The sequence below is a fragment of the Mobula birostris genome, chromosome X, assembly GCF_030028105.1.
Source record: "Mobula birostris isolate sMobBir1 chromosome X, sMobBir1.hap1, whole genome shotgun sequence".
NCBI classification, from domain to species: Eukaryota; Metazoa; Chordata; class Chondrichthyes; order Myliobatiformes; family Myliobatidae; genus Mobula; species Mobula birostris.
The window spans coordinates 43596487-43620513 of NC_092402.1; the positions used below are offsets into that span (position 1 = coordinate 43596487).

General features: G+C 49.6%; 1 protein-coding gene across 4 annotated transcripts in view; it reads right to left on the reverse strand.

The window, feature by feature from the left end:
* Positions 1–5813: 5813 nt before the first annotated feature.
* The window catches only part of LOC140191382 (NGFI-A-binding protein 1-like), a 92608-nt gene continuing 74394 nt past the window's right edge, over positions 5814–24027 (reverse strand). For all 4 annotated transcript variants that reach the window (XM_072248756.1, XM_072248755.1, XM_072248757.1 and 1 more), the window contains exons 5-8: positions 20321–20440; positions 17762–17939; positions 7975–8190; positions 5814–6217 (exon numbers count right to left, since the gene is read on the reverse strand). In XM_072248756.1, the coding sequence (XP_072104857.1) occupies positions 6162–6217; positions 7975–8190; positions 17762–17939; positions 20321–20440 (570 nt within the window). In that variant the 3' untranslated portion in view covers positions 5814–6161. The remainder of the gene's footprint in view (positions 6218–7974; positions 8191–17761; positions 17940–20320; positions 20441–24027) is intronic.

Consider the following 24027-nt stretch of genomic DNA (forward strand, 5'->3'; position numbering starts at 1 on the left):
AACTGCAGATGGAGGGCTGACCTGACCAAGGGTCGGAGGTGATCCAGGACCATCCTCTCTAGGGTCTTCATGATGTGTGAAGTCAGCGCCACTGGACGGTAGTCATTCAAGACTCTTGCTTAGCCCTTTTTGGGTCTGATGAAAGGTATGTTGTGGGGCCTTTGGAATACGGAGGCTTGGGGCAATTTCATCCAGTGTCTGACAGAAGAGATAAAAACACCTCCAGAGTCACTCTCTCCAGACACATCTGAGTGGAAATCGGCCAGTTACCATCTTCACACCCACTACCCACATAGAAAGACCAAGTGGGTGGGGTGCTAATCAGTAGCACAGGTATCAAATGCAGCCTGGGCTGTGTAATATATGGGTATAGAGTCATAGGAAAGTACAGCACAAAAACAGGCCCTTCGGTCCATCTAGACTGTGCCGAATCATTTAAACTGCCTACTCCCATCGACCTGCACCGGGACCATAGCCCTCCATACCCCTACCATCCATGTACCTATCCAAACTTCTCTTAAACATTGAAATTGAGCTCACATGCACCATTTGCACTGGCAGCTCGTTCCACACTCTCACAACCCTCTGAGTGAAGAAGTTTCCTCTCATGTTTTCCCTTAAATTTTCACCTTTTACCCTTAACCCATGACCTCTAGTTGTAGTCACACCCACCCAACCTCAGTGGAAAAAGCCTGCTTGCATTTACCCTATCTATACCCCTCATGTCATGAACAGAGCAAGCACAAAAAGAGAAATAATGTATGAGATCATGAAAAGGCAACGTAACTTCATTGGACATGTGATTAGGAAAGAGGAGTTAGAATGAACGGTAATTATGGGAAAGACTGAAAGGAAGAAAGCAAGAGGAAGACAAAGACAAATGATGATGGAGACAGCAGCCAGAGAACTGGAAATGAATACCAATGAATTGATCCACTTGACCCAAAACAGGACTGTGTGGGCCATGGCACCTGATGATGATGATGATACCCCTCATAATTTTGTATATTTTTTATATCACAAATAGACACAAGTTATTTGCCGCAAAGGGGGGCATGCAATGAGAAGCACCACAGTAGTGTAGCGGTTAGTGCAACGCTTTTACAGCTTGGGTCATTAGCGGAGTTCGGAGTTCAATTCTGGCGCTGTTCTGTAAAGAGTCTCTGTACGTCCTCCCCATGGAATGCGTGGGTTCTCTTCAGGTCTTCTGCTTTCCTCCCTCAGTCCAATGGCATACTGGGCAGGTTAATTGACCATTGTGAAGTGTCCCGTGATTAGCTTAGAGTAAACCGGGTTTGTCAGGGGATGCTGAGACAGTGTGGCTCAAAGGGCCGGAAGGGCCCACTCTGTGCTGTATCACTAAATAACTAAAATCACCGAGTTCAAAAGGGCTAAAAAGCAACTTATTCAATCTGGTGCTTTGAATAAAGCCTCTTCTACATCAGCAAGACCAAATGTGGATTGGGGGACAGCTTTGTTGAGTACCTTTGCTCTGCCCACTGCAAAAGGCAGAATTTCCCATTTCCATTCCAATGTGTCTGTCCATGGCCTCCTCTACTGCCACAATGAAGCCAAACTCTGTTTGGAGGAGCAACATCAATTTCCCTAACTTCCGGTATTTCTCCCCCCTTCCTCCTTTTTTTCCATTCTCCATTCTGACTCCCCTCTCACCCCTTCTCTTCTCCTGACCTGCCCATCACCTCCCTTTGGTTCCCCTCTTCCTTCCCTTTCTTCCATGGTCCACTGTCCTCTCCTATTAGATTTCTTCTTCTTCACCTATCCCCTCCCAGCCTGTAATCCTTCTCCTCCTCCATCTTCTTATTCTGGCTTCTGCCCCCTTCCTCTCCAGTCCTGATGAAAAGTTGACTGTCTACTCCCCTCCATAGACGCTGCCTGACTTGCCGAGTTTCTCCAGCATTCTGTGTGTGTGTGTTAATCTGGATTTCCAGCATCTGCAGAATCTCTTCTGTTTATTACATTGTTCAATCCAAGCCTTGTGAGAATCACCCATAACTCTAGCGTCACAAAATTAAGATCACAGGGGGAAGGAAAAACACCAAAATCTTCTTTGCTGAAGGACTTACAGAGCCAGTTATGTTTTTATGATGTTGAATAATCATAAAAACATAACTGGTTAACAAAACAATTTATTAAATTAGCTAAATTTAAAGTTGAGCTTCAAACTTGTGTCTCTTTATCAATAGTCCAGAACTTTGGCTGTTGTCCATGTACTACTGTGCCATTGCAGCCCTGGCATCATTCACAGTGAGCCTGATCACGTGGAAACTTCAACTTCCTTTCTAACCCTTCGTTATGTGTCAGAGTTCCCCTAATTCCATCTCCATCTGCCAGGGCCTCTCCCTCACTAATTATTCCAACACAATCTAAGTTTCCGCTTTCACTCTGTCACTCATAGCTTGGCCTTACCAAACTCTGGTCCTCTTTCACCCCCTCCCATCTCCCCCCCCCAACATTCACACAGCACAACGACAGTTTCAAAACATTAGCTGCTTGTCCATGGAGCCTACACAAAAATTCAGCCGCTTTGTACTCTCTGAAGGCAAGATGTGACACCATGTACATTTTCCACTCCACTTCTGAAAGTTATTTCGACTGAAATCAAAGAAATTTCAGTGGTGGAGATACAAGAGGTAGATACACGAAGAGTTCGGAATGATAGAGAAATAAAGCACACACAGGCCCTTTGGCCCAGCTGGTCTGTGCTATCCTATTTACAGTAAACCTGCACTATTTTATTTTCACCACATTCTCATTAGTTCACCCTGACATTCTACCACTCACCTACACACTAAGGGCAAATAACCCACCAACCTGCACATCCTTGGGATGTGTGAAGAAAATGGAGCATCCAGAGGAATTGCAGCCTCTCACGAGAGGGAAGTGTGCAAACTCCACATAGACAGCACCAGAGGTCAGGATTGAACCTGGGTCACTGGAACTGCGATGCAGCAGCTCTACTTTCTGTGCCACTGGGCTGTCCACCTGCCCCAGTAAGCGTGCTGAGGGAAGCAGCAAAAATGCAAAGAGAACTGAGAAAAGCCCAAGAAGGGGGACTGATGGGAATGCTAATGTGGGAGGAATCTTGTGCAGAGCATAAATACAAGTGTGAACAAGTTGAACTGTTTCTGTAACAGGCCCTTCCAGCCCAATGAGACCACACCACCCAATTACACCCACTAGTTAACCTACTAACCTGTATGTCTTTGGAAACTGGAGCACCCGGAGGAAACACATGTGGTCACATGGAGAAAATGCAAACTCCTTACAGAGAGCAGCGGAATTGAAAAGGGTTGCTGGTCACCCACTCTTAAGAATTTCCTTTTGAAATTAATATTTCCTGAACTCTCAACCCTCTATTTTATTTCACAGTCTCAAGAACCTAACAGCCTTATCTAAAAAAGAAACTTCATCCCTGATTCGTTTTTGAGAAAATCCCATTGGATATGTTGGTGTTTCCAGGTAGGTTTGCAATTTTGTCTTCAGTCTACGATGAGCTGACTGTGGGAATATACATACCAATTGCCGTGGTCTGAGAACAAAAAAAACTCTGCTCTCAGTCATAATCTTGGAGAAGCTCATTGATAATAGCTCAACAATATTTACTTGGAGTACTATGCTCAATTCTGGTCACCTCATTATAGGAAGCTTTAGAGATTGTGCAGAGGAGATTTACCAGGATGCTGCCTGGATTAGAGAATGTGTCTTATGAGGATAGGATGAGCGAGCAAGGGCATTTCTCTTTGGAGCAAAGGAGGATGAGAGATGACTTGATAAAGGCATGTAAGATGATAAGAGGCATTGAAGAGGGGCCAGAGGACAATGATTCCGGGAATGAAAGGGTTAACACATGTGGAGTGTTTGATGGCTCTGGGCCTGTACTCACTGGAGTTTAGAAGGATGAAGGGTGATCTTATTGTAACCTATCAAATATTGAAAAACCTCGATAGAGTGGATGTGGACGGGATGTTTCCTATAGTGGGAGAGTCTAGGACCAGTGGGCACAGCCTCAGAATATTGGGATGTCCATCGAGAACAGAGATGAGGAGGAATTTCTTCAGTCAGAGGGTGGTAAATCTGTGGAATTCGTTGTCATGGATGGCTGTGGAGGCCAAGTCATTGAGCATATTTTAAGCAGAGGTTGAAAGGTTACGGGGAGAAGGCACAGGAAAATGGGGTTGTGATGGATAATACTGTACATCAGCCAGGATCAAATGCTACAGCAGACTCGATGGGCTGAGTTGCTAAATTCTGCCCCCATGTCTTATGGTCTTGTTGGAGTGGACAGGCTGCACTTTCCACCCCCACGGTACCAATGGCTAATATGAGATATAATTTTAGAGACTGGAGGGTTGTCAGAGGTTAAGTTCTTTATACAGACAGTGTGTGGAATACCCTGCTAGGGGAGGTGGTAGAGGGATATTTAAGAGACTCTTAGATAGGCACATGGATCATAGAAAAATGGAGGGCTATGTGGGACAGAAGGGTTTGATTGATATTGGGCTAGTTTAAAATGTCAGCACATCATGGGCCAAAAGAGCCTGTGTTATGCTGTACTGTTCTATGTTCTATGTAATAATGGTGTTAAAACTCTCTGAAGACTGTCCTTTAAACAGGATCTTTCTCTTCCTATGTCCCTTGCATGAATATTGTTAATCCCTGTGTAAGCAAACCCTATTCCTACCATTGTCCAAATGGATAAAGCTGAAATCCCTATACCATCATCAAGGACCCCCAGCAGCCAGGCCATGCTCTCTTCTTACTGCTGCCATTGGGAAGGAGGTCCAGGAGCCTTAGGTCCCACACCACCAAGTTCAGGAATAGTTATTACCCTTCAACCACCAAGCTCCTGAACTAGTGTGTATAACTTCACTCACCTCAACATTGAACTGATTCTACAACTTATGGATTCACTTTCAAGGACTCTGCAATTCATGTTTTCCATATTATTTATTTACTTTTTTTCTGATATTTGCATAGATTGTCTTCTCATGCACATTGGTTGTTTGTCAGTCTGTGTGTAGTTTTTCATTGATTCTATCGTATTTCTTTGCTCTACTGTAAATGCCTGCAAGAAAATGAATCTCAGGGTTGTATATGGTGGTGTAAACATACTTCGATAATAAATTTACTTTAAACTTTGAATTATTTAGCCAACATACTGTACACGGTCCAGGATCTCACGTAGAGACTGGCCAGCAGAGGGAGTGCCATCCCAATAAGAAAGGAATTGATGTTCTATCCCCAGTGTAATGGCCATCACTGTCTTGCACAAGAGTGCTGCAGGAGCAATGCATCAAGTCAACAATCCACTATGGCCATGGATTCTCCAACTTCCAGCACCACCATATTGCCTTCTGAATACATAAGGTTAACCTAAGAATGTGTTGTTGCTCTTAAAAGGATCATGAGCAACCCGCACTGGCATCCACTCATCCTTCAGTTCACGTTCCACAGAAAGAGATCAGAGTTCACTCCTATTCAGGTCTTTTACCAGTCCAGAGATCCCCATCCTACTGATCCCCAAAAGCCTTTCCAGTAAAGAGTCACAGACCTGAAACATTGTCAGTTCCTCTTTCTGCAGACCTGCTAGGCTTTTCCAGCAATTTCTATTTCAGCCTGTGCATAGATGTTGTGTTGAGAAGAGCCAGGCTGACTTCGTCAACACTGTCCCATACAGCACTGAAATTGTATCATCAACCACAGCCTCCAAAGGCAAACACAGACTTAATGAGTCAAGTCAGGAGAAGGGCTGTGGGAAACAGAACACTTGATCCACCATTAAGCACCAAGTGTCACAAAGCAGTAAATATTTATTGTGTTATTGCTGTTTGAAACCGGACAATCACAGTATGACATACAGGTACAGAGAGAAAAAAAACAAAAAGCGCAAAACATTAATTCCTGAAGTTTTGTGTAAAAATAGAACAAAATGTCACTAACTGTTTGGATGCTGGTTTAGCAAACGTCAGTACAGAAATAGCTTTGAAATACTCCAAGCTCCTCAAAGTTATGCAAGTTAAAAAAAAAATGACTCTTTTTATTTAGAAAAAAAAAGAATAAATACTTTTGTACCTGAATGAATTTAAAAAAGAAACCTAAGTCATTATGTTTTTAAAAATGACTAGTTACTGTTGAAAGGTTCATGAGATGCGGTTTGATGTGATGTCAGATTCCTCTTTGTAATTATCTTCATCCTCTGCAATGAGAAGGAAAAATGACCAGTTAGAGCACAATAGAGGCAAAAAGGAAGTTTACTTTGGGGTTACACTCCATTCCCACCACAACTTACTCCTTCATGCAGTCAACCTTTCGTAGTAAATACTGCAAAACCCAGTGCCTCATTTAAACCTAAATGTAAGTCATTTCCTCTGTTTGGTGATTTTAAAAAACACCATTTCTTTTGGGTTTAACTTTTCACCAATTAATACTATGTCAATCATGAAAAAGCAATTGGAGTTTCAAAACAGTGTTTATTCTATTAATAACCTCCTGTGTTGTTTTGCAATTTCATTGCTTCAGATACCATTTATTAAAATGTAAACCAAAAGAAATGACAACGCTGATTGAGTAACACACACAAAATGCTGGAGGAACTCAGCAGGTCAGGCAGCATCCATGGAGGGAAATAAATGCTGCCTGAAACGTCGACTGTACTCTTTTCCATAGATGCTACCAGCATTTTGTTCCACCAACATTTTGTGAATGTTGCTCAATATTTCCAGCATCTGTATAATCTCGTGTTCATAAAACGCAGACTGAGTGGCATCTGTAATAATTCAGTAACCAGACAACAATACAGAACCCACTGACATGGTCAAGAGGAATTTGTGAAGGGTCACTGTGAAGAGGAAGCTGTAAGGATCAGTGAATTAATGACAGATTAAAGGAAACATTATGGTAAACAATAGACGATAGACAATAGGTGCGGGAGTAGGCCATTCAGCCCTTCAAGCCAGCACCACCATTCACTGTGATCATGGCTGATCATCCACAATCAGTACCCTTTTCCTGCCTTATCCCCATATCCCTTCACTCCGCTATCTTTAAGAGCTCTATCTAACTCTTTCTTGAAAGAATCCAAAGAAATGGTCTCCACTGCCTTCTAAGGCAGAGCATTCCACAGATCCACAACCCTCTGTGTGAAAAAGTTTTTCCTCAACTCCGTTCTAAATTGTCTACCCCTTATTCTTAAACTGTGGCCTCTGGTTCTGGACTCACCCAACATCGGGAACATGTTTCCTGCCTCTAATTCACAAGCCAAGTGCATTGAATTTCTGGACAGCTGACATAGACTTCTATTACACAAAATAATCTGCAGATGCTGGGGTCAAAGCAACACGCACAACACGCTGGAGGAACTCAGCAGGTCGGGCAGCATCCATGGAAACGTTGACTGTCCGCTTCCACGGATGCTGCCCGACCTGCTGAGTTCCTCCAGCGTGTTACTTAGACTTCTATTGACAGGTAAATCTGACTGAATGGAATAATATAATTCTGGAGTAAGCAGCTAGTATAAGTAATAGTGAACACAAAACTGCCCAAAATTATATAAAGAAAAACCTAGTTAATAAAAGTCCTTTATGTACTAAAGTTGGCTTCCTTACCTGGTCTGGCCCTTGGATTTGATAGTATCTACAGAACTATTTAGGACATTAAGAACTAGGGCTGGGCAATAAAAGCCAGCATTGTCCATTCCCCATTCTCTGTCTAGTGATGGCTGCTGGACAGTGGGGAGGTGAGGGAGGTAACGGCAGGAGGTAGAGAACTGGATCACTGGGGAACAAAGCGATAAAAATGTAGAGGGGTGGATTCGTTCAGCTGACAACACAAAGGTTGGCGGAGTTGTAGACAATGTAGAGGGCTACCCCAAGTCTTACTGTATGGATTATGACTGCATATGATCTGGATCAAGGTAGGACAGGGTGTGCACTCTGCATGAGAAAATTCACTCACCGGAGAAGGTCTCCTGCTTGATCCTGGGGCTGACCCTCTCCACCTCCTCTGTACTTGGCGAGGCATGCTGCTGAGCCACCCTCAGCCCCTCATCGATCAGCGCCAGCTGGATCATTTGCTTGGTTTTGCTCTGGCAGGGCCTGAAGGTGCTGGGGATGTCCGAGGGGCAGGGAGATGGTGCTAGACTAGAGTTTGAAGTCATATCCTCGGACACATCTGTAGGAGAAAGAGAACTTTACGAAACATTCTCACTTACTCTAAAGTCAGGCTGCAAAGTGAAGGGCACCTGCTTTCTCTCCATCATAACTGGGAAATGGATCTCACTGATACCAGATGACCCTACCCTCCCCAACAGCACAGCAGGAGTACATTCACATGCTGCAACAGTTCAAGGAGGTGGCTCACCAAGGTCAACTAGGGAGGGACAATAAAAGCTGAGCTTGCCAACAATCTTGTCAAAACTTCTCATCTAGCGATATTCCATTCCACCCTTGATACACTTGGTATGGATGAGTGCTGGAAGACTGCACCTACCTCAGGTCTGTTTATACCTTTGTATTTGCTAATGAGACATGTGGGGATATGTACTGGTGCAATGCATGCCTACTGCAGATTGGAACTGCTTGCAGTTAAGCTGCGTACCAGCACGCTATTTACAGGGAGGATGTGGTTTCATATGACAAGCCCAAGGACATTAGTGCATAATCAAAATAACACTTAACTAAACAGATACTTAAGATCCCACATGCCAACATGAGTTTTTATGAAGCAATTTCTTGGCCGGCCTTGCTCGCTGGGGTGTGGCCTGTACCTGGGCTGAGGAATTATCTTTCCAATTCTTGGTGTCTTTGCTGTAAAACACAGGAGAAGGGAGGGAAGCAGCAGGGGTTGGGAGTTGGGGGTGTGGGAGGAGGGTGAGGAATGAGAAGGGGAGTGAAGAGGTGGAGGAGTAAGGAGGAGGGGCATGAGGAGGTGGGTTTGAGGGGGGTTTGAAGAGGGGGCTGTGAGGGGGTTTGGAAAGATTCAGACAAGGGTTGAGGAGGGAGTGAGGAGAAGGTGGGAGGTTTGAGGGGGGATTTGAGGAAGGGTTTAAAAGGGTTTGAGGGGGTGAAGATGGGTGAGGGGGTGAGCAGGGGGAGGAAGAGGGTGGGAGGAGGGATTTGTGGGGGTTTGAGGGTGTGAGGAGGGGGAGTGAGGGGTGAGTGAGGAGGAGGGGGTGTGGAGGGATTTGAGGGACTTTGAGAGGATGTTTGACGGGGCTTTGTGGGGTTGAGGGGGAGGGGGAGTAGGTGAGGTACAGTGGGTGTGTGGAGGAGGGAGGAGGTGAAGTGAGGACATGGAGTGAGGAGGAGGGGTGTGAGGAGGACGAGTTTGAGGAGGAGAGTGTGAGGAGGAATGGTGTGGGGAGGGGAGTGTGATGAGGGGGTGTGATGAGGATGTGATGAGGAGGGTGTGAGGTGGAGTGGGTGAGGTGAGGAAGTGGAGGATTGAATAGTTGTGGAGGAAGGGAGTAAGGAGGGGTGAGGAGAGGGTGAGTGGGAAGGGTGAGAAGGGTGTGAGTGGGAGGGGGTGAAGGAGGCAGTGAGACAGGATGTGAGAAGGAGGGGTGAGTGGGAGGGGTTGAGTGGGGTTGCAGGGTTAGAGGAGGGGGTTCAGGAGGGTGAGGAGGGGTGAGAAGGGTGGTAAGGAGTCTGTGAGGAGGAGGTGTGTGGGAGAAGAGTGAGAAAAGAGAGGGGTTTGCAGGAGGGTTTGAGCTGGAATAGTGGGGGGGTGAGGAGGAGCGGGTGTGAGGATGTGGGGGGAGTGAAGAGGTGGGGGACTGAGGAGATAGGGCACTGAGGAGGGCAGATGAGGGGAGAGTGAGGAGGGTAGTGAGTCAGGGTATAAATAGGAGTGTGAGTAGGGGTGACTGTGGGGGTCTGTGTCAGGGTGTGATTAGGGGTGTGAGTAGGGGTGTGTGTGGGGGTGTGTGTGGGGTTGTGATTAGGGGTGTGTGTCAGGGTGTGAGTAGGAGTATGTGTAGGGGTGTGTGTAGGGGTGTGCGTAGGGGTGTGTGTTGGGGTGTGAGTAGGGGTGTGTGTGGGGGTGTGTGGCGGGGTGAAGAGAGGGGTGTTTACGGGGTGTGAGTAGAGGTGTGTTTAGAGGTGTGAGTAGGGGTGTGTGTAGGGGAGTGAGTAGGGGTGCAAAAAGGGGTGTGTGTAGGGGTGTGTGTCGGGGTGAAGAGCGGGGTGTTTATGGGTGTGAGTAGGGGTGTGTGTGGGGGTGTGTGTGGGTGTGTGTGTGGGGGTGTGATTAGGGGTGTGAGTAGGGGTGTGTGTCGGGGTGAAGAGAGGGGTGTTTACGGGTGTGAGTAGGGGTGTGTTTAGAGGTGTGAGTAGAGGTGTGTGTAGGGGAGTGAGTAGGGGTGCAAAAAGGGGTGTATGTAGGGGTGTGAATAGGGGTGTGCGTGGGGGTGTGAGTAGGGGTGTGTGTCGGGGTGAAGGGCAGGGTGTTAGGGGTGTGATTAGGGGTGTGAGCAGGGGTGTGTGTAGGGGAGTGAGTACGGGTGCAAGAAAGGGTGCGTGTAGCGGTGTGTGTCGGAATGAGCGGGGTGTTTGGGGGTGTGTGTCGGGGTGAAGAGAGGGGTGTTTATGGGTGTGATTAGGGGTGTGTTTAGAGGTGTGAGTAGGGGTGTAGAGAGGGGTGTTTATAGGTGTGAGTAGGAGTATGTGTAGGGGTGTGTGTCGTGGTGTGAGTGGGGGTGTGTTTAGAGGTGTGAGTAGGGGTGTGTTTAGAGGTGTGAGTAGGGGTGTGTGTAGGGGAGTGTGTAGGGGAGTGAGTAGGGGTGCAAAAAAGGGTGTGTGTAGCGGTGTGTGTCGGGGTGAAGAGGGGGGTGTTTGGGGGTGTGTGTGTGGGGGTGTGTGTTGGGGTGAAGAGAGGGGTGTGTGTTGGGGTGTGAGTGGGGGTGTGTTTAGGGGTGTGTGTCAGAGTGTGAGTAGGGGTGTGATTAGGGGTGCATTTAGGGGTGTGTTTAGGGGTGTGTGTGCGGTTGTGATTAGGGGTGTGAGTGGGGGTGTGTTTAGGGGTGTGAGTAGGGGTGCAAAAAGGGGTGTGTGTATGGGTGTGAATAGGGGTGTGTGTAGGTGTGTGAATAGGGGTGTGTGTGGGGGTGTGAGTAGGGGTGTGTGTCGAGGTGATTAGGGGTGTGTTTAGGGGTGTGATTAGGGGTGTGATTAGAGGTGTGTGTCGGGGTGTGTGTTGGGGTGTTAGTTAGTTGGGGTGTGTTTAGAAGTGTGAGCAGAGGTGTGTGTGTAGGGGAGTGAGTAGGGGTGCAAAAAGGGTGTGTGTAGCGGTGTGTGTCGGGGTGAAGAGGGGGGTGTTTGGGGGGGGGTGTGTGGGGGTGTGTGTTGGGGTGAAGAGAGGGGTGTGTGTTGGGGTGTGAGTGGGGGTGTGTTTAGGGGTGTGTGTCGGAGTGTGAGTAGGGGTGTGATTAGGGGTGCGTTTAGGGGTGTGTTTAGGGGTGTGTGTGCAGTTGTGATTAGGGGTGTGAGTGGGGGTGTGAGTAGGGGTGTGTTTAGAGGTGTGAGTTGGGGTGTGTGTCAGGGTGAAGAGAGGGGTGTTTACGGGTGTGAGCAGGGGTGTGTGTGGGGGTGTGTGTGGGAGTGTGTGTCGGGTGTTTGTGGGGGTGTGTGTCGGGGTGAAGAGCGGGGTGTTTACGGGTGTCAGTAGGGGTGCAAATAGGGGTGTGTGTCGGTGTGTGTGTAGGGGTGTGTGTAGGGCAGTGAGTAGGGGTGTGTGTGGGGGTGTGTTTAGAGGTCTGTGTAGGGGTGTGTGTAGGGGTGTGTGCAGGGGTGTGTTTAGAGGTGTGTATCAGGGTGTGAGTCGGGGTGTGAGTGGAGGTGTGTGTAGGCGTGTGTGTAGGGGTGTGAGTAGGAGTATATGTAGGGGTGTGTGTAGGGGTGTGTGTCGGGGTGAAGAGAGGGGTGTTTACAGGTGTGAGTAGGGGTGTGTTTAGAGGTCTGTGCAGGGGTGTGTGCAGGGGTGTGTGTGGGGTTGAGTGTAGGGGTGTGTTTAGAGGTCTGTGTAGGGGTGTGAGTAAGGATGTGTTTAGAGGTCTGTGTAGGGGTGTGTGTAGGGATGTGTGCAGGGGTGTGTGCAGGGGTGAGTGTAGGGGTGTGTTTAGAGGTCTGTGTAGGGGTGTGTGCAGGGGTGTGTTAAGAGGTGTGTGTCAGGGTGGGAGTCGGGGTGTGAGTAGGAGTATATGTAGGGGTGTGTATAGGGGTGTGTGTCAGGGTGTGTCTGGGGGGGTGTCTGGGGGTGTGTGTCGGGGTGAAGAGAGGGGTGTTTACAGGTGTGAGTAGGGGTATGTTTAGAGGTGTGAGTAGGGGTGTGTGTGGGGGTGTTGTAGGGGTGTGTTTAGAGGTCTGTGTAGGGGTGTGTGTAGGGGTGTGTGCAGGGGTGTGTGTGGGGGTGAGTGTAGGGGTGTGTTTAGAGATCTGTGTAGGGGTGTGAGTAGGGGTGTGTGTGGGGTGTGTTTAGAGGTCTGTGTAGGGGTGTGTGTAGGGGCGTGTGCAGGGGTGTGTTTAGAGGTGTGTGTCGGGGTGTGAGTCGGAGTGTGAGTGGGGGTGTGTGTAGGCATGTGTGTAGGGGTGTGAGTAGGAGTATATGTGGGGTGTGTGTCGGGGTGTGTGTTGGGGTGAAGAGAGGGGTGTTTACGGGTGTGATTAGGGGTGTGTTAGAGGTGTGAGTAGGGGTGTGAATAGTGGTGTGTGTAGGGGTGTGGGTGGTGGGGTGTGTAGGGGTGTGTGTCAGGCTGTGTCTGGGGGGTGTGTTTGGGGGTGTGTGTCAGGGTGAAGAGAGGGGTGTTTACGGGTGTGAGTAGGGGTGTGTTTAGAGGTGTGAGTGGGGGTGTGTGTAGGGGTGTGGGTGGTGGGGTGTGTAGGGGTGTGTGTGGGGGTGTGTGTCGGGGTGAAGAGAGGGGTGTTTACGGGTGTGAGTAGGGGTGTGTTAGAGGTGTGAGTAGGGGTGTGTGTAGGGGTGTGAATAGTGGTGTGTGTAGGGGTGTGGGTGGTGGGGTGTGTAGGGGTGTGTGTAGGGGTGTGTGTCGGGGTGAAGAGCGGGGTGTTTACGGGTATGAGTAGGGGTGTGAATAGGGGTGAGTAGGGGTGTGTGTAGGTGTGTGTGTCAGGGTGTGAGTAGGGGTGTGTCTGGGGGTGTGTGTCAGGGTGAAGAGAGGGGTATTTATGGGTGTGAGTAGGGGTGTGTTTAGAGGTGTGAGTAGGGGTGTGTGTAGGGGTGTGAGTGGGGCTGTGTGTAGGGGTGTGAGTAGGGGTGTGTGTAGGGGTGTGTGTGGTGGTGTGAATAGGGGTGTGTCTGGGGGTGTGTGTCGGGGTGAAGAGAGGGGTATTTACGGGTGTGTGTACGGGTGTGTGTAGGGGAGTGAGTAGCGGTGTGTGTAGGGGTGTGTGTGGGGCTGTGTGTAGGGGTGTGAGTAGGGGTGTGTGTCGGGTGTGTGTCGGGGTGTGTGTTGGGGTGAAGAGAGGGGTGTTTACGGGTGTGAGTAGGGGTGTGTATGGGGGTGTGAGCGGGGTTGTGTTTGGGGATGTGAGTGGGGGTGTGTTTACGGGTGTGTGTGGGGGTGTGTGGGGGAGTGAGTAGGGGTGTGAGTAGGGGTGTAAATAGGGGTGTGTCGGCGTGTGTGTAGGGGTGTGTGTAGGGGTGCAAATAGCTGTGTGAGTAGGAGCGTGAGTGGGTGTGTGTGTGTGGGGGTGTGTATAGGGGTGTATTTAGAGGTGTGAGTAGGGGTGTGTGTCAGGGTGTGAGTAGGAGTATATGTAGGGGTGTGTGTCAGGGTGTGACTAGGTGTGTGTGTCGGGGTGAAGAGAGGGGTGTTTACGGGTGTGAGTAGGGGTGTGTTTAGAGGTGTGAGTAGGGGTGTGTGTAGGGGTGTGAATAGTGATGTGTGTAGGGGTGTGGGTGGTGGGGTGTGTAGGGGTGTGTGTAGGGGTGTGTGTCGGGGTGAAGAGCGGGGTGTTTACAGGTATGAGTAGGGGTGTGAATAGGGGTGAGTAGGGGTGTGTGTAGGGGTGTGTGTGGTGGTGTGAGTAGGGGTGTGTCTGGGGGTGTGTGTCGGGGTGAAGAGAGGGGTATTTACGGGTGTGTGTCGGGGTGAAAAGAGGGGTATTTACGGGTGTGTGTAGTGGTGTGTGTAGGGGAGTGAGTAGGGGTGTGTGTAGGGGTGTGTGTGGGGCTGTGTGTAGGGGTGTGAGTAGGGGTGTGTGTAGGGGTGTGTGTGTCGGGGTGTGTGTAGGGATGTGTGTAGGTGTGTGTGTCAGGGTGTGAGTAGGGGTGTGTCTGGGGGTGTGTGTCAGGGTGAAGAGAGGGGCGTTTATGGGTGTGAGTAGGGGTGTGTGTAGGGGTGTGAGTGGGGCTGTGTGTAGGGGTGTGAGTAGGGGTGTGTGTAGGGGTGTGTGTGGTGGTGTGAGTAGGGGTGTGTCTGGGGGTGTGTGTCGGGGTGAAGGGAGGGGTATTTACGGGTGTGTGTAGGGGTGTGTGTAGGGGAGTGAGTAGGGGTGTGTGTAGGGGTGTGTGTGGGGCTTTGTGTAGGGGTGTGTGTAGGGGTGTGTGTGTGGGGCTGTGTGTAGGGGTGTGTGTGTCGGGGTGTGTGTAGGGGTGTGTGTAGGTGTGTGTGTAGGGGTGTGTTTAGAGGTGTGAGTAGGGGTGTGAGTAGGGGTGTGAGTGGGGCTGTGTGTAGGGGTGTGAGTAGGGGTGTGTGTCGGGGTGAAGAGCGGGATGTTTATGGGTGTGAGTAGGGGTGTGAATAAGGGTGAGTAGGGGCGTGAGTCGGGGTGTGTGTGGGGGTGTGTGTAGGGGAGTGAGTTGGAGTGTGAGTAGGGGTGAGTTAGAGTGTGTGTAGGGGTGTGTGTGGGGATGTGTGTAGGGGTGTGTGTAGGAGTGTGAGTCGGGGTGTGTGTTCGGGTGCGTGTGGAGTGGAGAGAGTAGGAGTGTGAGTAGGGGTGCAAATATGGGTGTGAGTACGAGTATGTGTTGTGGTGTGTTTAGGGGTGTGTGTGGGGGTGTGTGTGGGGGTGTGAGTGGAGGTGTGTGTGGGGGTGTGTGTGGGGGTATGTGTTGGGGTGAAGAGCGGGGTGTTTAGGGGTGTGAGTAGGGGTGTGTGCCAGGGTGAAGAGCAGGGTGTTTAGGGGTGTGAGTAGGGGTGTGTGTGGGGGTGTGATTATGGGTGTGTTTAGGGGTGTGAGTAGGGGTGTGTGTTGGGGAGTGATTAGGGGTGTGTTTGGGGGTGGGTGTCAGGGTGTGAGTAGGGGTATGTGTCGGGGTGAAGAGCGGGGTGTTTATCGGTGTGAGTAGGGGTGTGTGTGGGTGTGTGTCTGGGGGTGTGTGTGGGTGTGTATCTGGGGGTGTGTGTGGGGGTGAAGAGCGGGCTGTTTAGGGGTGTGATTAGGAGTGTGTGTAGGGTTGTGTGTCAGGGTATGTGTGGGGGTGTGAGTAGGGGTGTGTGTCGGGGTGAAGGGAGGGGTGTTTAGGAGTGTGAGTAGGGGTGTGTTTAGAGGTGTGAGTAGGGGTGTGTGTAGGGTAGTGGGTAGGGGTGCAAAATGGGGTGTGTGTAGGGGTGTGTGTCGGGGTGTTTATGGGTGTGTGTGGGGGTGTGATTAGGGGTGTGTGTTGGGGTGTGTGTGGGGCTGTGTGTCGAGGTGTGTGTTGGGGTGAAGAGTGGGGTGTTTATGGCTGTGTGTGGGGATGTGTGTCGGGTGAAGAGAGGTGTTTACGGGTGTGAGTGGGGGTGTGAGTAGGAGTATGTGTAGGGGTGTGTGTCGGGGTGTGAGTGGGGTGTGTGTAGGGGTGTGTGGGGGTGTGATTAGGGGTATGAGTGGGGGTGTGTTTAGGAGTGTGTGTAGGGGTGTGTGTCGGGGTGTGAGTGGGGGTGTGTTTAGGGCTGTGTGTAGGGGTGTGTGTGGGGGTGTGAGTGGGGGTGTGAGTTGGGGTGTGTGTAGGGTAGTGAGTAGGGTTGCAAATATGGGTGTGAGTAGGAGTGTGAGTAGGGGTGTGTTTAGGGGTGTGTGTAGGGGTGTTTGTGGGGTTGTGTGTGGGAGTGTGAGTAGGGGTGTGTGTTGGGGTGTCAGTAGGGGTGTGAGTAGGAGTGTGAGTAGGGGTGTGTGTAGGAGTGTGAGTGGGGGTGTGTTTAGGGGTGTGTGTAGGGGTGTGTGTGGGTGTGTGTAGGGGTGTGTGTGGGTGTGTGTGTCGGAGTGTGAGTAGGGGTGTGAGTAGGGGTGTGTATCAGGGAAGTGAGGAGGGGAGTGAGGAGGAGGAGGGGGAATGAGGAGGAGGAGGGGGAATGAGGGGGAGTGAGGGAAGTAAGGAGAGGGAGGTGTAGGGGGTAATGAGGGGTGTGAAGAGGAAGGGGTGAGATATAGTGGGAGGTGTCTGAGGGGAGTGAGGAGGGATGTTAGGAGGAGAGGGTGAGGTGAAGGATGTGCGGTACTGAGGGTGAGGTGGAGGGGGTGAGTAGGGGAGTTGAGGGAGTGTGTGAGGAGGGGTTGAGGAGGGGTTGGGATGGTGTTGGGGTGGGGTTGGGGAGGGGTTCAGGAGGAGTTGAGGCGGAGTTGAGGAGGGTTGCAGGAGGGGCTTGAGGGGGGTGTGTGGAGGGGTAGCGGTTTGAGGGGTGTGTTGGCGGGGGGTTGAGGGAGGTATTGAGGGGGGCTTGAGGGGGCTGAGGAGGAGAGGTCTGTGGAGGAGTGGGTGAGTCAGGGAGGGTAAGGTGGAGGGTGTTAGGGTGCTGCGGTGTGAGAAGGTCGGTGTGTGACATGGCAGGGAGTGAGGTGTGGGAGTGAGGAGGTGGGTGAATGAGGAAGTAGGGGAGTGAGGAGGTGGAGTGAGGGAGAAAGAAGGAGGGGTGAGGAGTAGGGGGATTGCGGAGGGGGAGTCAGGAGGAACGAGTGAGGAGGAAAGGTTGAGGTGGAGGGGGTGAGAGGAGGGAGTGTGAGGAGAACAGGTATGTGAGGGGAAGTGAGAAGGGGAATGATGGGAGTGAGGATGGGGAGTGAGGAGGAAGGGGTGAGGTGGAGGGGATGAGGTGGAGGGAGTGTGAGGAGGATAGGTGTGTGAAGGGAAGTGAGGAGGAGGAGTGAGTAGGAGGAATGAGGGGGAGTGAGGAGGGGAGGTGAGAGAGAAGTGAGGAGAGGGAGGTGAGGGGTGTATGGAGGGGTGTGAGGAGGAAGGGGTGGGGTAGAGTGGGAGGTGTGTGGGGGGAGTGAGGAGGGGTGTTAGGAGGGGTAGTGTGGAGGGTAGTGGTTTGAGGGGTGGTTTGGGAGGGGGTTGAGGGGTGTTTTGAGGGGGCTTGAGGGGGTTGAGGAGAGGTCTGTGGAGGAGGGGGTGAGTCGGAGAGGGTAAGGTGGATGGTGTGAGGTGGATGGCATGAGGTGCAGGGGTGTATGGAGGTGGGGGGAATGAGGAAGTGTGGGAGTGAGGAGGGGGATTGAGGAGGAAGGGTGGTGAGGAGGAGGGCCTGAGGCGCTGGGGCCCAATGATTCCCAAGGCATTTTGACCAATATTTTCCTTTTAACTATGTTCGCTGATTACTCACTGCCATCCACCAGATGTTGTTTGATAAACTCGATAGTGCATTGTGTGGTTCACTTGCCTCAGGGGGCCCTGTCCTGCTACAAGTGCTTCTTTTCTGCTTCTGCTACACTGCAGGCCACAAACCTGCTTCCTGCTAAACCGTGTCAGAGCAGCCGAGAGCTGCAGCTCTCTCAGACGTCTGTCTGCAGCTGCACTGGGTCAAACTCACCATCACCGCTCCCTTCAGACATTCCGCCATCTTCCTCCTCCACCTGCTGCATCCCCAGCAGGGACAGGCTGCGCGCCTTTGCCGAGAAATACTTGTCCGACCGCTTCTGCTTCTTGATGAGGTCGTTCTGCTCCTGCATTAGTGACAGCTGCTCTGTGGTGACCTTCTCTAGTTCCAGCTGAGGTGTTCCGCAGAGTGAGAGAGAGAAAGGAAAACAAGGCTAGCAGGACTGAGGAGTGAATGAACCAAAAAGAGAGCACGTAGCATCACTCTGGGGCATCAATCAATTTGCTGGAGGATCTCAGTGGGTCGAGCAGCATCTGTAGAGGAAAAGGAATTATCAATGTTTTGTGTTGAAATCCTGTGTCGTAACTCCTGATACAGGGTTTCAACCTGAAACACTGACAATTCCTTTCCTCTCACAGATGCTGCTCGACCTGATAAGTTCCTCCAGCCGATTGATTGTTGCTCCAGATTCCGGCATCTGCAGTTTCAGTGTGTCTTGATCACTCTGAGCCAATCGTGCAAAACAACTCAAAATATCATTCACATTCTGAGGAATGGTGGGTGGGGGGGGGGGGTTGCAATTAGCTGCAGATGCAACACCATTTGCTTGCCTGGATGGTGTTGAGTTACTTAAGTGCTGTCTGTGCTGCCTTCACCACCCTAAACACTGATTTCTCTATCACCAGCACACAGTCCATGAAGGTCTCCATAAGGCCTGTTCAAAATACAAAAGGGAAACCCAGTCTTTTCACCCTTTGTCAATGTGCAAGATGTCATCATACTGATAAATCATTTCTTACAGTCTCTCTATTACTTACACTTCTGCTTTAAATCTGAGTGAGAACATAAAACAGTACAGGCCCTTCAGCCCACAATGATGTGCCAGCCTTTTAACCTACTCTTGGATCAATCTAGATCCCCTCCCACATAGCACTCCAGTTTTTCTATCATCTATGTGACTACGACTTTCTTAAATGTAGCTGCCTCTGCCACCACCCTCGGCAATGAGTTCCACACACCCACCACTTCCTGTGAAAGAAAAGTCTCTGGCTATCCATTCGATCTATGTGTCTTATCAACTTGTACACCTCTATCAAGTCACGTCGACTGTACTCTTTTCCATCGGTGCTGCCTGGCCTGCTGAGTTCCTCTATCATTTTGTGTGTGTTGCTCGGATTTCCAGCATCTGCAGATTTTCTCTTGTTTGTGACCCCTCATTCCCCCCTCGCTCCAGAGAGAAAAGCCCGAGCTCGCTCAACCTATCCTTATAAGACATGCTCTCTAATCTAGGCAGTATCCTGGTAAATCTCCTCCACATCCTCTCTAAAGCTTCCACATCCTTCCTATAATGAGGTGATCAATACTCCGAGTGTGGTCTAACCAGGGTTTAACAGAGCTGCAACTATACACACACACACACTTATACGTATGTACCATCACCAGCAGGTTCCCCTCAAGTTACACACCACCTTGTCCTTTCCCTCACTGTTGTTGGTTCTAAACCCTTGAACAGAATCCCTGAGGACATAGAGCACTACAGTGCAGAAACAGGTCCTTCGGCCCATTCTGAACTGTTGTCGGGGGAATAGCTCCGCTACAAGGCTGCATTGAATCAAGGCAGCTCATTACATCTTCCACAGGCAGAGGGCGATGGAAAACGTGCCCTACATCCCAGAAGATGAATAATCAAATACAGAGTTCACAAGCATCACAATGACCGAGAATAAAAAGGATTCCTTGCTTCCATTTCTTTGACTTAATTAGTATTCGATTTCCCTGCTCTCTTGTCATCAATTACTTACATTCCTGTTGTGATTTCCAAGTCTCCTTTCGGAGGTACCGAGACACTTTACAGCCAATGAAGTAGTTCTAAAGTGTCATCACTGTTGTAATGCAGGAAGCAGAGCGGCCAATTTGAAATCAGCAACATCCCAACATGAGAAAGACTTGACAATTCAAGTCCATCAGTCCGACTGAGAGATCAATACTGACTCAGAGACAAGTCCCTTGCGTTTTTTTTTGTAATTACCTCTGCCTGAGAGGGCAGACTGGGCCTTTGCTTAAAGAAAAGACGAAGCTTGTGACAGTCACATCACCAAAGAACGTATAAGAGTACAGCACAGTTACAGGCCCTTCTCCAAGATCATTCTAACCCTTCCCTCACTACATAGCCCTCCATTTTACTTTCATCCATGTCCCTATCTAAGACTCTCTTAAATATCCCTAATGTATTTGCCTCTACCACCAGCCCTGACAGGGTGTTCTATGGACCCACCACACTCTGTGTAAAAACCTACCTCTGATATCCCCCCCTCGCATACTTTCCTCTAAACATCTTGAAATTATGCCCCCTCATATCAACCATTTCTGCCCTGCTGGAAAACTATATGCTGGCTGTCCACTCTATTTATGCCTTTTATTATACAACTCGATAAAGCCACTTCCTTCACAGGGGTCCGGGATCATCAGACAATTAGCCACCTCAAGGGACTGCAGGGTTACTTGACGCCCCCGAAGGTATTTTCAGTGCAGCGTCACAGAATAGAAATGTACCTGCAGTTCGTGCACCTCAGACACGTTGTGACTCAGCTCCTCGTGCATAATCTTGGACTTGAGGGCTTCTTGTTTCTGGTAGATGCTGGTCAGTATGGCCTGAATCTCCAGCAGCCGCTCCTGTGAGGGAGAGAAGTAAAACACATCAGGTTTTGGATTTATTTATCACATGTACATCGAAACATACAGTGAAATGTGTCATTTGCGTGAACAAGCAACACACCCGAGGACGTGCTGGGTCAGCCCACAAGTGTCGCCACACGTTCCGGTGCCAACACGGCGTGCCTGCCATGTTCAGTACAACAACACAAGCAGCAACAAGGACAACAACCGAACTGAACAGGACAACAACAGCAAAACAAGCCCCTTTCCCACCCCTCTCTCACACACAGAGACCTCCAACCCCTGGACAGGCCACCTCTGGGCCTCCAGTCCTCGGCCACAGACTCAAACCCACAGACATTAGTTCTCCAACCTCCTTCAAGGCAACCTAGCTGAGGGTCAGCACTTGCAGTTGAGTTTACACTTGAAAAAAGAGACCTGCATCTATATAGCACCTTCCACAACCTCAGGTAGTCCCAAGGCTGTCCGCGGTTAATGGAGTACTTAAAGTATGGCTATTGCTATGACTGAGGATACCTACCTGTGAAAGTACAGCAATCACCTACAAACACCAAAAGGATAGTTAAACGACATCGATGATTTGAATGAGAGATAATCATTGTCCAAAATACTGATGAAAATTACCTCTGCTCTTTTACATCCACCTGAGAGAGCATAGAGACAAACAGCACAGAAACAGGCCACTATACCGACCTACACCAATCACTTTTACCTGCACTAGGCACGATGATTTAAGTATTTGTCCAGATTCTTGTTAAGGAGGTCTCAAGTTTATTCTCTCATTCTATGGTTGGCACTTCCATGGTGCACTCGGCCTAGTTTGCGATGCTCGCCTCTCTTGAGAAAGACGTGACCTTCTGATCATAGGTACTCGACCTGAAACGTTGACTGCGTTTCCCTCGCCGTTGATGGTATCTGACCTGTTGAGTGTGTCTAGCACTCTCTCTCTTTCAACCTCTGAACCAGAGTTGAGAAGCAGCCAGTTGAGCTGGCCTATAGTCTAATTGGTGATTAGATTAGATTAGATTAGATTGAGAACACGCAGTCCCCTTTTATTGTCATTTAGTAATGCATGCATTAAGAAATGATACAACCTTTTTCCAAAATGATATCACGAAAACACATGACAAACCGACTTAAAAACTAACAAAAACCACATAATTATAACATATAGTTACAACAGTGCAAAGCAATACCGTAATTTAATAAGAACAGACCATGGCACAGTAAAAGTCTCAAAATCTCCGAAAGTCCCATCATCTGGGGCTGCACGAGGACATACGTAGAACATAGAATAGTACAGCATAGTGCAGGCCCTTCGGCCCACAATGTTGTGCCGACCCTCAAACCCTGCCTCCCATATAAGCCCCCAATTTAAATTCCTCCATATACCTAAACACAAGGAATTCTGTAGATGCTGGAAATTCAAGCAACACACATCAAAGTTGCTGGTAAACGCAGCAGGCCAGGCAGCATCTCTAGGAAGAGGTACAGTTGACGTTTCGGGCCGAGACCTTTCGAAGGGTCCTGACGAAGGGTCTCAGCCCGAAACGTCGACTGTACCTCTTCCTGCTGCGTTCACCAGCAACTTTGATGTGTGTTCCTCCATATACCTGTCTAGTAGTCTCTTAAACTTCACTAGTGTATCTGCCTCCACCACTGACTCAGGCAGTGCATTCCACACACCAACCACTCTCTGAGTAAAAAACCTTCCTCTAATATCCCCCTTGAACTTCCCACCCCTTACGTTAAAGCCATGTCCTCTTGTATTGAGCAGTGGTGCCCTGGGGAAGAGGCGCTGGCTGTCCACTCTATCTATTCCTCTTATTATACGTAATCAAAACTTTTCCATGGATGGCTTCCAGACCATTCGGGCTGACCGGAAGTGCACTGAGAGCGGTAAACGTAAAGGAGTTGGGTGCTTACTGTTCTGGTTAACAATGGATGGTGCAGTCCGGGTCATATTACGATCGAGGAACGTGTTTGTAGACCCGATATTGAACTTTTTACTGTTGGACTCCGGCCATATTCCACCGAGATACAACACTGGGCGGCACGGGAGGTTGTTCCTCCCTGTGACCATCGAACTTTGCAGCTCCTCCCGTGGAGGGTCAGACACCCTGAGCCAATGGGCTGGTCCTGGACTTATTTCCATCTGGCATAGTTTGCATTTTGTTGTTTGATTGTTTGTGGCTTTTGTATTGCTATATTTATGCTCTATTCTTGGTTGGTGCAGCTGTAACGAAACCCAATTTCCCTTGGGATCAATAAAGTATATCTATCTATCTATCAACTATCTCACGCAGACGGTAAACCTCCAGCGCCGCCAACTTGCCGATGCAGCATCCTGGAAGCATCCGACCACAGTCCGACTCCGAGTCTGTCCGAAAACTCCGAGCCTCCGACCACCTCTTCGACACCGAGCACCATCTCTGCCAAGCGCTTCGACCCTGGTCCCGGCAACAGGCAATAGGCAAAGCCGAGGATTTGGGGCCTTCGTCTCCGGAGACTGACTGACTGAGGCTGGTGAGCATTTCTCCAGAGGATTATGCATATTAGCACCTGGGTTATGCTTGTTCTTTTCTCATGCAATCAGGTTGCTTTGAAGACTACAAAGTAAAAATCCCTGTGGTTTAGCTGGTAAATCCAGAAAGGTGTGAAGTTCAGCATGGAAACAGGTCCTCCAGCCTACCAAGCCAATGCAGACTAGCAAGCACACACTTACACCAACCCCATTTTCTCACACCCAGCACATTCCCATCAATTCCCCCAAGATTCTACCACTCACCTACATACTGGGGCTAATTTACAAGTGGCCAATTAACCTGCCCACTCGCTTGTCCTAGGGATGTGGGGGGGAAACCAGAACACCCTGGATAAACCCACACAGTCACAAGCAGGAATGAGCAAACTCTGCACAGACAGTGTGAGGGAGCAGCTCTACCAGCCAGGCCATTGTGCTACTGACAATTCCTGGGCTGAATTAGCTCACCTCAGGCAAGGCAGGGAGTCACAAGCAGTCCCCACATTACACACAGGTGAACATCAATAGGCGGTCGCTTGAGCCTGCTCCGTCATTCAAAAAGATTGTTGTTGAGCGAGCCCAACATCATTTCCTGCCTTATCCTCATACCCCCTTAATTTGCCTCATATCCACAGGCCCATCACTCACAGTTTTGAAGGAAAACAATCACTCAACCTCCATAACTCCCACAGTTCCACCACCCACTGAGTGAGGACATAAAGATTAAAAGGTCAGTTTTATTTGTCACATGTACTTCGAGATATCAAAACATAATGGTGAAATATGGCATTTGCATCAAGAACCAACACAGCCTGAGAATGTGCTGGGGGCAGCCAACAAGTGTTGCCATACTAGCAGCGCCACAACTTACTAACCATAATCTGTACATCTTTCTGGAATGTGGGAGGAAACTGGAGCACCTGGAGGAAACCCATACAATCGTGGGGAGAATATACAAACTCCTTACAGACAGCAGCAGAATTGAACCTCAATCTTCCCATCACTGGTGAAGTAAGGTGCTACACTACCGTGACATTTCTTTTTATTTCAGCCTTGAGTA